Source organism: Salvelinus namaycush, chromosome 21, assembly GCF_016432855.1.
Source record: "Salvelinus namaycush isolate Seneca chromosome 21, SaNama_1.0, whole genome shotgun sequence".
NCBI classification, from domain to species: domain Eukaryota; kingdom Metazoa; phylum Chordata; class Actinopteri; order Salmoniformes; family Salmonidae; genus Salvelinus; species Salvelinus namaycush.
In genome coordinates, this window is record NC_052327.1 from 18,605,083 (window position 1) to 18,617,697 (window position 12,615).

The 12,615-nt window shown below is 44.9% G+C and overlaps 1 protein-coding gene across 1 annotated transcript in view; it reads left to right on the top strand.

The window, feature by feature from the left end:
• Positions 1-12,615, top strand: part of LOC120066152 (peroxisome proliferator-activated receptor alpha-like) — a 66,812-nt gene that overhangs the window by 36,944 nt on the left and 17,253 nt on the right. The window contains exons 2-3 of the mRNA XM_039017312.1: positions 4,548-4,791; positions 8,448-8,605. Coding sequence (XP_038873240.1) covers positions 4,596-4,791; positions 8,448-8,605 — 354 coding nt within the window. The 5' untranslated portion in view covers positions 4,548-4,595. The remainder of the gene's footprint in view (positions 1-4,547; positions 4,792-8,447; positions 8,606-12,615) is intronic.

Here is a 12,615-nt window from a genome sequence, read left to right on the forward strand (position 1 = left end):
TAAGATCTGGTGCAACCAATTACCTTCAGAAGTCACATAATTAGTTAGATTGCACACAGGTGGACTTTATTTGTCACATAATCTGTCACATGATCTCAGTATATATACACACCTGTTCTGAAAGGCCCCAGAGTCTGTAGCACCACCAAGCAAGCGGCACCATGAGGACCAAGGAGCTCTCTAAACCGGTCAGGGAAAAAGTTGTGAAGAAGTACAGATCAGGGTTGGGTTATAAAACAAAATCAGAAACTTTGAACATCCCATGGAGCACCATTAAATCCATTATAAAAAAAATGGAAAGAACATGGCACCACAGCAAACCTGCCAAGAGAGGGCCGCCCACTAACACGCATGGACCAGGCAAGGAGGCATTAATCAGAGAGGGAACAAAGAGACCAAAGATAAACCTGAAGGAGCTGCAAAGCTCCACAGCGGAGATGGGAGTATCTGTCCATAGAACCACTTTAAGCCGTACACTCCACAGAGCTGGGCTTTATGGAAGAGTGGCCAAAAAAAAGCCATTGCTTAAAGAAAAAATAAGCAAGCACGTTTGGTGTTCGCCAAAAGGCATGTGGGAGACTCCCCAACATATGGAAGAAGGTACTCTGGTCAGATGAGACTAAAATGTAGCTTTTTGTCCATCAAGGAAAATGCTATGTCTGGTCGCAAACCCAACACCTCTCATCACCCCGAGAACACCATCCCCACAGTGAAGCATGGTGGTGACAGCATCATGCTGTGGGGATGTATTTCATCGGCAGGGACTGGGAAACTGGTCAGCATTGATGGTATGATGGATGGCGCTAAATACAGGAAAATTCTTGAGGGAAACATGTTTCAGTCTTCCAGAGATTTCAGACTGGGACAGAGGTTTACCTTCCAGCAGGACAATGACCCTAAGCATACAGCTAAAGCAACACTCGAGTGGTTTAAGGGGAAACATTTAAATGTCTTGGAATGGCCTAGTCAAAGCCCAGACCTCAATCCAATTGAGAATCTGTGGTATAACTTATAGATTGCTGTACACCAGCGGAACCAATCCAACTTGATGGAACTGGAGCAGTTTTGCCTTTAAGAATGGGCAAAACTCCCAGAGGCTAGATGTGCCAAGCTTATAGAGACATACCCCAAGAGACTTGCAGCTGTAATTGCTGCAAAAGGTGGCTCTACAAAGAATTGACTTTGAGGGGGTGAATAGTTATGCACGATCAAATTTTCAGGTTTTTTGTCTTATTTCTTGTTTGTTTCACAATATAAAAATATTTTGCACCTTCAAAGTAGTAGGCATGTTGTGTAAATCAAATGATACAAATCCCCCCCAAATACATTTTAATTCCAGGTTGTAAGGCAACAAAATAGGAAAAATGCCAAGGGGGTTGAAAACTTTTGCAAGCCACTGTATACCATCCTGTATATTCCACCAGCACTCTGCTCTATGAGACAACAGTCAATAATTCAGCTGAACCATAAAAGCTCAGCTTGGCAACAATTATTTTACACAGCTCTGACTAGAAGCCCTCTACCTGTCTGCAGTCTGCATGCCTGTGTCATGTTTAGAACTTGCCCCTATAACAGCTCTCCCACAACATGGGGACTGCTTTACAGGCTGTCTCAGGGCTCTGCAGTGGAGACAGCGCATAATGCCTGCACAGTGATACTAAAGCAGGGGTATTAGACCAACTAGACTGCATGTTGATCTCTGTTTTTTGTTCCTAGTACACTTTTCTCTGTTTCTGTTCCTAGTACACCTTTCTCTGTTTTTGTTCCTAGTACACCTTTCTGAGACTCTTGCAGTGGTAATAGATTGTTGTTTTGGAATGTTTTCCCCACCCAATTTTGGCTATCCCAGTGGCTGATGGGAGAGGTATTTTGTCAGTCTCCCGGGGTTAGACCAGAGCCCTCCCCTCCCCCTCACAACCCTAACACACACGCACTTGCTCGCACGCACACACACACGCATGCAGATGACCTTGCTTGTCCTCGGTGCAGTATGTGCACCGAGGACAAGAGCCCTCCAGAGCCCTCCTCAGCAGGCTTGGTTGACCTCTGGGACAAAGCACTGCTGTTACCATAGGAACCGCCTGGTGTCCTTTCTCCCTCTTCACCCTCTCTCTCTCTCTCTCTCTCTCTCTCTCTCCCTATGTTGATCTGTTTTTCTGTTACTCTCTCTGTCTCCCTATGTTGATCTGTTTTTCTGTTACTCTCTCTGTCTCCCTATGTTGATCTGTTTTTCTGTTACTCTCTCTGTCTCCCTATGTTGATCTGTTTTTCTGTTACTCTCTCAGTCTCCCTATGTTGATCTGTTTTTCTGTTACTCTCTCAGTCTCCCTATGTTGATCTGTTTTTCTGTTACTCTCTCAGTCTCCCTATGTTGATCTGTTTTTCTGTTACTCTCTGTCTCCCTATGTTGATCTGTTTTTCTGTTACTCTCTCTGTCTCCCTATGTTGATCTGTTTTTCTGTTACTCTCTCTGTCTCCCTATGTTGATCTGTTTTTCTGTTACTCTCTCTGTCTCCCTATGTTGATCTGTTTTTCTGTTACTCTCTCTGTCTCCCTATGTTGATCTGTTTTTCTGTTACTCTCTCTGTCTCTCTTTGCCTCTCACTGCCTCTCTGTCTCAATCTCTCCATCCCTCTCTCTCAATGTCTCTATCTGACTCTCTCTCTCATTCTGTTTATCTGACCAGCCCACCCTACCCCCTCACATCTGTCAGCCTAGGTTAAAGGGGTAATCTGCAGTTCAAACAATAACAAAGTGACACCCTGCCAGTGTTTTGGTAAAAAGCTGAGTGATTTGTCTGTAGAAATGTAACCACTCTCAAATTCATAGACTATGGCTATGGATACAAGGACTGACCATCCAGGATATCAAAATTTATATATTTTTTTACCATGTTTTGAGGCTATACAGTTTTTGTTGACAATGACATTGTTTATAAACAATGGAGTAAAACAGGCTCATGTGTTGGGTTCTAATGGGGTATGACAGTTGAACGTAGCTCATGAGGCATTTATAAGTTATATTCTTGGACTAGGGCATAGTGGAGTAGGGCAGTACTGGAGTGCATAGCTGCTGCTGCTGGTGGGGGTCATGCGGTTTGCATTGAGTGTGTCAGTCATGTCTGTGGAGACTAACCATAAAGGGTGAGCTGTGACCAGGGACCCTGTGTGACAGGTGTCTGTTTACACAATGTCTCCTAGTTAGTCAGTCAGTCAGCCATAGTCAGTCAGCCATAGTCAGTCAGCCAGCCACAGTCAGCCAGCCACAGTCAGCCAGCCACAGTCAGCCAGCCACAGTCAGCCAGCCACAGTCAGCCAGCCATAGTCAGTCAGTGGGAAAGTCAACCATTCAATCAGTCAGCCAGCCAGTCTGTCTGTCAGTCAAACAGTTAGCCAGTCATCTGTCTGTCAGTCAAACAGTTAGCCAGTCAGTCAGTCAGCCAATCAGTTAGTCAGCTAACCAGTCAGTCAGAACCAGCATTGGCAGTGTCAACTGCTGCGTACTGTTACACCAACTCTGTTCATTGTTTATTATCGACATTGGCACAGCAGTGTCTAACCTAGGTACTGTATTTCTTCACTACCTGGCACTGTGGATGTCATGGGAAGGCCCGTGCTGTGATGACATATTAACGAGAGAATTGAATGTCCTGAAACAAGGTGTCCTCTAAATGAAGACCTCTGGGAGCAGGAGGACTATGTTAGTTAATGAGGCCAGCTCTATTTTCTCCTGGGTTAACCAACACTGTTCATAATGCCCGCTGCAGTGCCTACTTTGACCTGCAGCTATTATACACCCACAGTATGCTTCAATGAAACGCAATGCATTTCCGTGTTGACTTAGATCTACAGCTATACACTATGATTCAACGAAATGCTATGTATTTCTCTTATTGGTATATCTGTGACATGGGAATACATTGAGAGGTGTGGGGCTGGAATTCTCTTTGAAGGTGCATGTACTGTTAGACACTATTGACCAGAGCCCAACATAGACGTGAGTACTGCATGGAGTCTGTTAAGGTTAGACTTAGCCTCAATAGGGTCGAGCCCTGGCAGGCTGCTTACTGCAAGCTGGTTTCAGATGGAGTAGCTCCTCCTCCTCCCCCGTGACTGAGGGTAAATTCTACCCAAAACTATTAGGTCTTTCTCACCCCTCCAGCCCCTCTCATCCAGCCCAGCCCAGAGTCATACGTTCTGCCCCCCTCTCCCCCTCCCTCTCCCCCATAACAGTGGGTATGAGGGATCAGGTTGCTGTCTCTAAAATTAGGAGTCCATTGAGGGACCAGACCTGACCAGGCTGTGTTGTGTCACTAGATATGTGTTGCAGAGCTGAAGGCTCCTTCTACGTATGCCCCATACACCATTGTGCCAAATTCATTGTACATCGATTGTGCAAACTGACTGTGTATAGAGCCTGTGATAGCATGTAGAACAGAGTGTGTTCCATCCTTGTCGTCAGGGATACACTTCATTAGGAACGCTTGTTAGTGTTCAGACACTCCATTAACTAACCCGCTTTCTCACTCTCCCCTCCTGTCTCTCCAGTCTGATGAGTAATCCCCCCCCCTGGTCCTGTCCTCCATTGTGGTCGACATGGCGAGCCACTACCGGCCGCCGTCCCCCCTGGAGGATTCGGTGCTGGGCAGCCCGGTGTGTGGGGACTTCCTTGGGGGCATGGAGGAGTTGCAGGACATCCCCCAGTCCATCGATGGTGACGCCCTCAGTTCCTTGGACGTCCCTGAGTACCAGTCCCAGTCGAGTAATGGCTCCGAAGGATCCAACGTTCTAGGTAAGATAGATATACACTCACCGGACCGTTTATTAGGTACACCCATCCAGTACCGGGTCAGAAACCCCCCTTTGCAGCCAGAACATCTTGATTTATTCAGGGCATTCTACAAGTTGTCAGAAACGTTCCATAGAGATGTTGGTCCATGCTGACAATACGCGATTGCTGCAGACTGGACGGCGGTACATTCATGTTGCAAACAGCCCGTTCTAGCTCATCCCAAATATGCTCTATTTTTCCACGCCTCAATTGATTCTTGCCATTCTCCTTCGACCTCTCTCGTCAACGAGCTGTTTTCGCCCACGGGACTGCCGCTGACTGGATGGTTTTTTTCTTTCTTCTTGCCATTCTTGGTAAACCGTAGACACTGTCGTGTATGAAAAGCTCAGGAGGCCGTTTCTGAGATACTGGATCCGGCACCAACAAATCATACAACGCTCAAAGTCGCTCATTTTTCCCATTCTAACGTTCAATGGAATACCTGTCTTCCTGCTTGCTTAATATAACAAGCCACGGCTACATGACTCACTGTCTGTAGGAGCAGTACATTTTTGGGAACTGGCCGTTGAGTGTATACTTTATTATTCCACACAAGATGGACATTTGTTTTCATCAACCCCCCCCCCCCCCCCCCCCTTGCTCAAGGGAACATCGGTGGTTGCCAGCTCACTCCCCGACAGAGCCAGCCCCCCATCAGCACTGGGATTTGATTGGAACTGGCAACCCTCTGGTTGCTGGCCCGTTTCTCTAACCTTGAGGCTACCGCTGGATGTGTATCTTCAGCAATGTGAGGTAGTGGTAGTGTCATGTGTTTGGTTTATTGGTTACTACTGTCTCACACATGTTATGACGTATTCCCCTTTGACTTACCTTCTCTTATGGAAAACTAGATCATTCAAGTGCCTTATGGTTTCCCTAGTGGGCCTGTCCAATATTTTCTAATAGTTTCTCACCCAATTGTATTTCTTGTTAGTTTTCCTTAAAGTAAGAATGAGTAGCCTACGTTGTAGTAATCCTTTCGCAAGCCAGCTCTACGTTGTTATCGTTTGACCATATATTACCTGATCATTCAGGACCCCTCCTCACATAGCTAATCTGTAATTAACCCTGACTCAGAGGGTTAAGAGAGGACACTCGGCTGGTTTAACCTCTGACCTTACATCAAGGCAACAGAGCTGCTTTTGGCAGAGGGGTTATCTGTTCTGTAAATGTCTGTCTGACCTACATATTCACACCCTGAGGCCACTCTCCTCTTCCCCACACTTCCACAGAAGAATTCCTAAATCCTCACACATTCCTCAACTCACAAGCTGAGTCTCACATGGTACCCTATTCCCTATATAGTGTACTACTTTTGACCAGGGCCCTAGTCTATAGGGAATAGGATGCCATTTTGGACTCACATTCCCCCACAGCAAATTAGTCAGTGTTAAATAAACACTGACAGTGTTAAATTTAACTAAGGGCCAGTGTCTATACGAATCCACACTTTTGAGTGTTAAATTAACACTGTGCTTAGTACTGGCACTGTTACACTTTGTCAGTGTTAGGGAATGAAAACTGCAATAACACCTCATGTAGTATTTTTAATCATTAAACCAATAGGTCAGTATCTCTTGACAAAGTCGCACAGTGTTGGGTTAAAGACATTACAATAATATTTACAAGTCAATCAATCAAATGTATTTATAAAGTCCTTTTTACATCAGCAGTTGTCAGTGTCTTTACATGAACCAAGCCTAAAACGCAAGAGAGCAAGCAATGTAGAAGCACGGTGGTTAGGAAAAACTTCCTAGAAAGGCTGGAACCTAGAAAGAAACCTAGATGGGAACCAGGCTTTGAGTGGTGGCCATTCCTCTTCTGGCTGTGTCGGGTGGAGATTCTAAGAGTACATGGCCATTGAGGCTAGATCACTCTTCAAGATGTTCATACTGTAGATGACCTGCAGAGTCAAATAGTAATCACAGTGATTATAGCGGGTGCAACAAGTCAGCACCTCAGGAGTTGGCTTTTCATAACCGAGCATTCAGAGGTCGAGACAGCAGGTGTGGTAGAGAGAGAGACCGAGAGAGGGACAAGGTACCACGACTAGTGAATTCATTCATTTCCAGTCCTGTGGACTTCGCCAAGTGAGCTCCTACTGTAAATTTATGACAATACATTACACATATCATAAGGCCTTACTTTGACTGCCAGGTTCTACCCTAATCAGTGGTGTTAGGAACCTCCTGGTTTACAAGTCACCTTATGCTGGCTTACAAAGTGATGTCTAATTCCTACTGGAATCCAGCCAGAGTTAGGACAGCCAACAGTTTGAATTTTTATTCACCCACAACTTGCATTCAGAATAACTGTCAAGGTTAGAAACATTGATAATGGAAACTACCTAAACCATTTAAACTAGAACAACCGTTTCAGTAACGATTGCAATACATCTAACTAACTGATTGGATTAGTTTAGGAAAAAATTATGTTATTTATCTTTGTGTAGCATAAGATCAATCAATCAATGTACATACAAAAACACAGATATTAAAAACAATCCCAAAAAAATCAAGCTGCAGCAGAGCATGCTGGGAAATATGATAATGATGGACGGGGTTTTGATTTTATTCTCCACAGAGTACACAGACTCTCACACTCAACACTGGTTATTAACACCAACACTGGGGGTTCTTTTACACCAATGAGTGTTAAATTCACTCTTAGAAACTTAATTGAACACTAGAAATGTTACACTGAAAAATTAACACTTGGTAACACTGGCCAATTTGCTGTGCCTAAATAATATTTTTGTAAACATTGTGTTGTTTTGTGTCTAATAGAAACCACTGGCATGTGTTAACAAATATTTTACTACGTATTAGTTATTATGCAAATAGAATTGAAACAGTGACTGGAACGTAAACAGAGGCAAAGAGGGGGTGGTGTATTGGGAAAATGGGATAGGGACTAAGAGGGGGAAGAGGAGTGGAGGAGGGGGCTTCATGGAAAATAACAATGATGATATCATGGAAAAGTAATGGAGAGAGTGTTGGAGAAGTACTGGTTGTTTATGGTGGTTTATGGAGTGAAGAAGGAGGGAGAGAGGGGGGAAGAAGAAGCAGACACAGTATCTGTGACGTGATATTCTCTTCCTGGTTACAGTGTAGACTGTAGAGTATTTGTGTGTGTGTGTGTGTGTCACGTGCAGTTAGTCCAATATTTATCCCAAAATGTATTTGGCTTCTCTCACCCACCTCATGTGGGATGACTTAGTGCTGCTCTATTTTGCACCATCCCTGGAATGCTGTGTTTTGTATTCAGGTAACAAGAAAGATACAGTGTGTGTATCATGGGTCAATATTTGACTCATCCCCTGAATTTAGAAGTGTTGCTCGTCCACTTTTAGTGGTGTGTATGACTGTCTCTACGTATTTATAGAGATGTCATGGAACACATATTACATGTGCTCTTCCTCTGTGTTGGGCCAAAGGCATGAGACACCAGTGACTTTCCACTGGTGCACATATTCTGCCAGCAAAGAGGCTTCACAGCCAAGACACTAATAGGAATATCAATGTCTCCAGGTTCATTGGTTATAAGTGTGTGTGTGTGTGTCTGTTATCTGGGCATGACTTTATTAATGTGCCTGCATGCGTGTGTGTGTTCTCCAGATGCTCTGACCCCAGCATCCAGCCCGTCGTCAGGGGGGTATGGGGCGGCTGCAGGGCTGGAGGAGTTCTCCTCCACCTCTCTCAACCTGGAGTGTCGGGTTTGTGCCGACCGCGCCTCCGGATACCACTACGGAGTTCACGCCTGTGAGGGCTGCAAGGTGAGTGACCAGCCATCACACACACGCACGCACGCACGCACACACACGCACACAGAGCATGCACATACACACACACATAAGTATAGGCCTACATAAACACACGCCTGGTCAGAGTGCACTCCAACACATATTGTACAACAAGGACACTGGTGTGGATGCTCTCTTGGTTAATTATTTCTGGGCCTGTTGAAGAGCAACCCAAGACTTATGTGTTTTGTCACAAGTCACTGAAGGACAGAGGAGATCTCAATCTGCCACCGGAAGGCAACTAGATCACACTGTAAGATAATGTCGTTTTGGTGTTATTATGATGCACCACTAACCGCTAAGTAAGCATATCCCAGTCTTTAGTTGTAACCCAAAAGGAGGTGGTCTATGTGCTGACCCCATAAACTTTAACATTGTTACTGTATTACTTCTGAGCCTTTGAATGGTAATGGTTGGGAAAAAAGAATGAATCAACATTTTAAAATTAATATATTTGGTCAATTTTTTTTCATTATTTTGACCTCCCTACGTTATCAAATCCAAATGTCTTTGTCGCGTACACAGATTTAGCAGATGTTAAAGCAGGTGCAGCAAAATGCTTGTATTTCTAGCTCCAGCAGTGCAGTAAATGTGCAATTATGCAGATGAAGGATCTTCATTTGATCACCCTGTTGCTGGAGAACTTTCCTGCATTGAAGGAAATGTCAAACTTGTGGTCATGTAGGAGGTTTAAAAATGCTTCTAAAGTTTGTATTTTCCACTTTAAAAATTCACTTAATTTTCCCTTACGGAAAATGTATCAACCCCAACAAAAATCTCCATTAATTATAATCCAGATAATAATACACATTTCCTTTTGGTGCAGGATTATTTTCCTACTGTAGCAAACTGTCTCAAATTAAGATCCTACGTCTGTAATTGGAAGATGAAGTGTAAACTCTAACATAGCCTACTCCAAACACATGGTTAAACAAAGGTTAGCCATGTGTTGGCAAAAAGTCAAGAAAGCTTACAAGCAGCCAGAGGCACTTGCCGCGACTGGTACTCACTAGTGCTTTTTCAAAGGCAATGTCAGCTACTGCGTGTAATTAACTCCAATTAGTCTAATTTGGTCAATATTAGGAGTTGAGAAATAAAGATTGCATTATTCCAAGTATTATCGCGTAACCCCCTGCAGTACCTCCGAGACCCCATGTTGAATACCCATGCCCTAAGGAGAATAGTCAATTTTTACAATTGGATTGATCCTCTCTACCACACGGAACCCCACTAATCTACCGTCGGAAACGCACGAGGTGGCTAAAATCAGACTTCCATCCTATGCTAGCTTGCTACCGATGGCTCAGCTAGCTGTCTGAATCGCCGTTACCCCAACCAACCTCACTACTCACTGGACCCTTATCACTCGACTAAGCATGCCTCTCCTTAATGTCAATATGCCTTGTCAATTGCTGTTCTGGTTAGTGTTTATTGGCTTATTTCACTGTAGAGCCTCTAGCCCTGCTCATTATACCTTATCCAACCTTTCAGTTCCACCACCCACACATGCGATGACATCACCTGGTTTCAATGATGTTTCTAGAGACAATATCTCTCTCATCATCACTCAATACCTAGGTTTACCTCCACTGTATTCACATCCTACCATACATTTGTCTGTACATTATACCTTGAAGCTATTTTAGCGCCCCCAGAAACCTCCTTTTACTCTCTGTTCCGGACGTTCTAGACGACCAATTCTCATAGCTTTTAGCCGTACCCTTATCCTACTCCTCCTCTGTTCCTCTGGTGATGTAGAGGTGAATCCAGGCCCTGCAGTGCCTAGCTCCACTCCTATTCGCCAGGCGCTCTCTTTTGATGACTTCTGTAACCGTAATAGCCTTGGTTTCATGCATGTTAACATTAGAAGCCTCCTCGCTAAGTTTGTTTTATTCACTGCTTTAGCACACACTGCCAACCCGGATGTTCTAGCCGTGTCTGAATCCTGGTTTAGGAAGACCACCAAAAATTCTGAAATCTCCATTCCTAACGACAACATTTTCAGACAAGATAGAACGGCCAAAGGGGGCGGTGTTGCAATCTACTGCAAAGATAGCCTGCAGAGTTCTGTCCTACTATCCAGGTCTGTACCCAAGCAATTTGAACTTTTAAAAATCCACCTCTCTAAAAACAAGTCTCTCACCGTTGCCGCCTGCTATAGACCACCCTCTGCCCCCAGCTGTGCTCTGGACACCATATGTGAACTGATTGCTCTCTTCAGAGCTCGTGCTGCTAGGCGACCTAAACTGGAACATGCTTAACACCCTAGCCAACCCACAATCTAAGCTTGATGTCCTCAATCTCACACAAATTATCAATGAACCTACCAGGTACCACCCCAAAGCCGTAAACACGGGCACCCTCATAGATATCATCCTAACCAACTTGCCCTCTAAATACACCTCTGCTGTTTTCAACCAAGATCTCAGCGATCACTGCCTCATTGCCTGCATCCGTAATGGGTCAGCGGTCAAACGACCTCCACTCATCACTGTCAAACGCTCCCTGAAACACTTCAGCGAGCAGGCCTTTCTAATCGACCTGGCCGGGGTATCCTGGAAGGATATTGATCTCATCCCGTCAGTAGAGGATGCCTGGTTATTTTTTTTAAATGCCTTCCTCACCATCTTAAATAAGCATGCCCCATTCAAGAAATTTAGAACCAGGAACAGATATAGCCCTTGGTTCTCTCCAGACCTGACTGCCCTTAACCAACACACAAACATCCTATGGCATTCTGCATTAGCATCGAACTGCCCCTGTGATATGCAACTTTTCAGGGAAGCTAGAAACCAATATACACAGGCAGTTAGAAAAGCCAAGGCTAGCTTTTTCAAGCAGAAATTTGCTTCCTGCAACACAAACTCAAAACAGTTCTGGGGCACTGTAAAGTCCATGGAGAATAAGAACACCTCCTCCCAGCTGCCCACTGCACTGAGGACAGGAAAAACTGTCACCACCGATAAATCCACTATAATTGAGAATTTCAATAAGCATTTTTCTACGGCTGGCCATGCTTTCCACCTGGCTACCTCTACCCCGGTCAACAGCACTGCACCCCCCTCAGCAACTCGCCCAAGCCGTCCCCATTTCTCCTTCTCCCAAATCCAGTCAGCTGATGTTCTGAAAGAGCTGCAAAATCTGGACCCCTACAAATCAGCCGGGCTAGACAATCTGGACCCTTTCTTTCTAAAATTATCTGCCGAAATTGTTGCAACCCCTATTACTAGCCTGTTCAACCTCTCTTTCGTGTCGTCTGAGATTCCCAAAGATTGGAAAGCAGCTGCAGTCATCCCCCTCTTCAAAGGGGGGGACACTCTTGACCCAAAACTGCTACAGACCTATATCTATCCTACCCTGCCTTTCTAAGGTCTTCGAAAGCCAAGTCAACAAACAGATTACCGACCATTTCGAATCCCACCATACCTTCTCCGCTATGCAATCTGGTTTCAGAGCTGGTCATGGGTGCACCTCAGCTACGCTCAAGGTCCTTAACGATATCCTAACCGCCATCGATAAGAAACAATACTGTGCAGCCGTATTCATTGACCTGGCCAAGGCTTTCGACTCTGTCAATCACCACATCCTCATCGGCAGACTCGATAGCCATGGTTTCTTAAATGATTGCCTCGCCTGGTTCACCAACTACTTCTCTGATAGAGTTCAGTGTGTCAAATCGGAGGGCCTGTTGTTCGGGCCTCTGGCAGTCTCTATGGGGGTGCCACAGGGTTCAATTCTTGGACCGACTCTCTTCTCTGTATACATCAATGATGTCGCTCTTGCTGCTGGTGAGTCTCTGATCCACTTCTACGCAGACGACACCATTCTGTATACTTCTGGCCCTTTTTTGGACACTGTGTTAACTAACCTCCAGACGAGTTTCAATGCCATACAACTGTCCTTCCGTGGCCTCCAATTGCTCTTAAATACAAGTAAAACTAAATGCATGCTCTTCAACCGATCGCTGCCTGCACCTGCCCGCC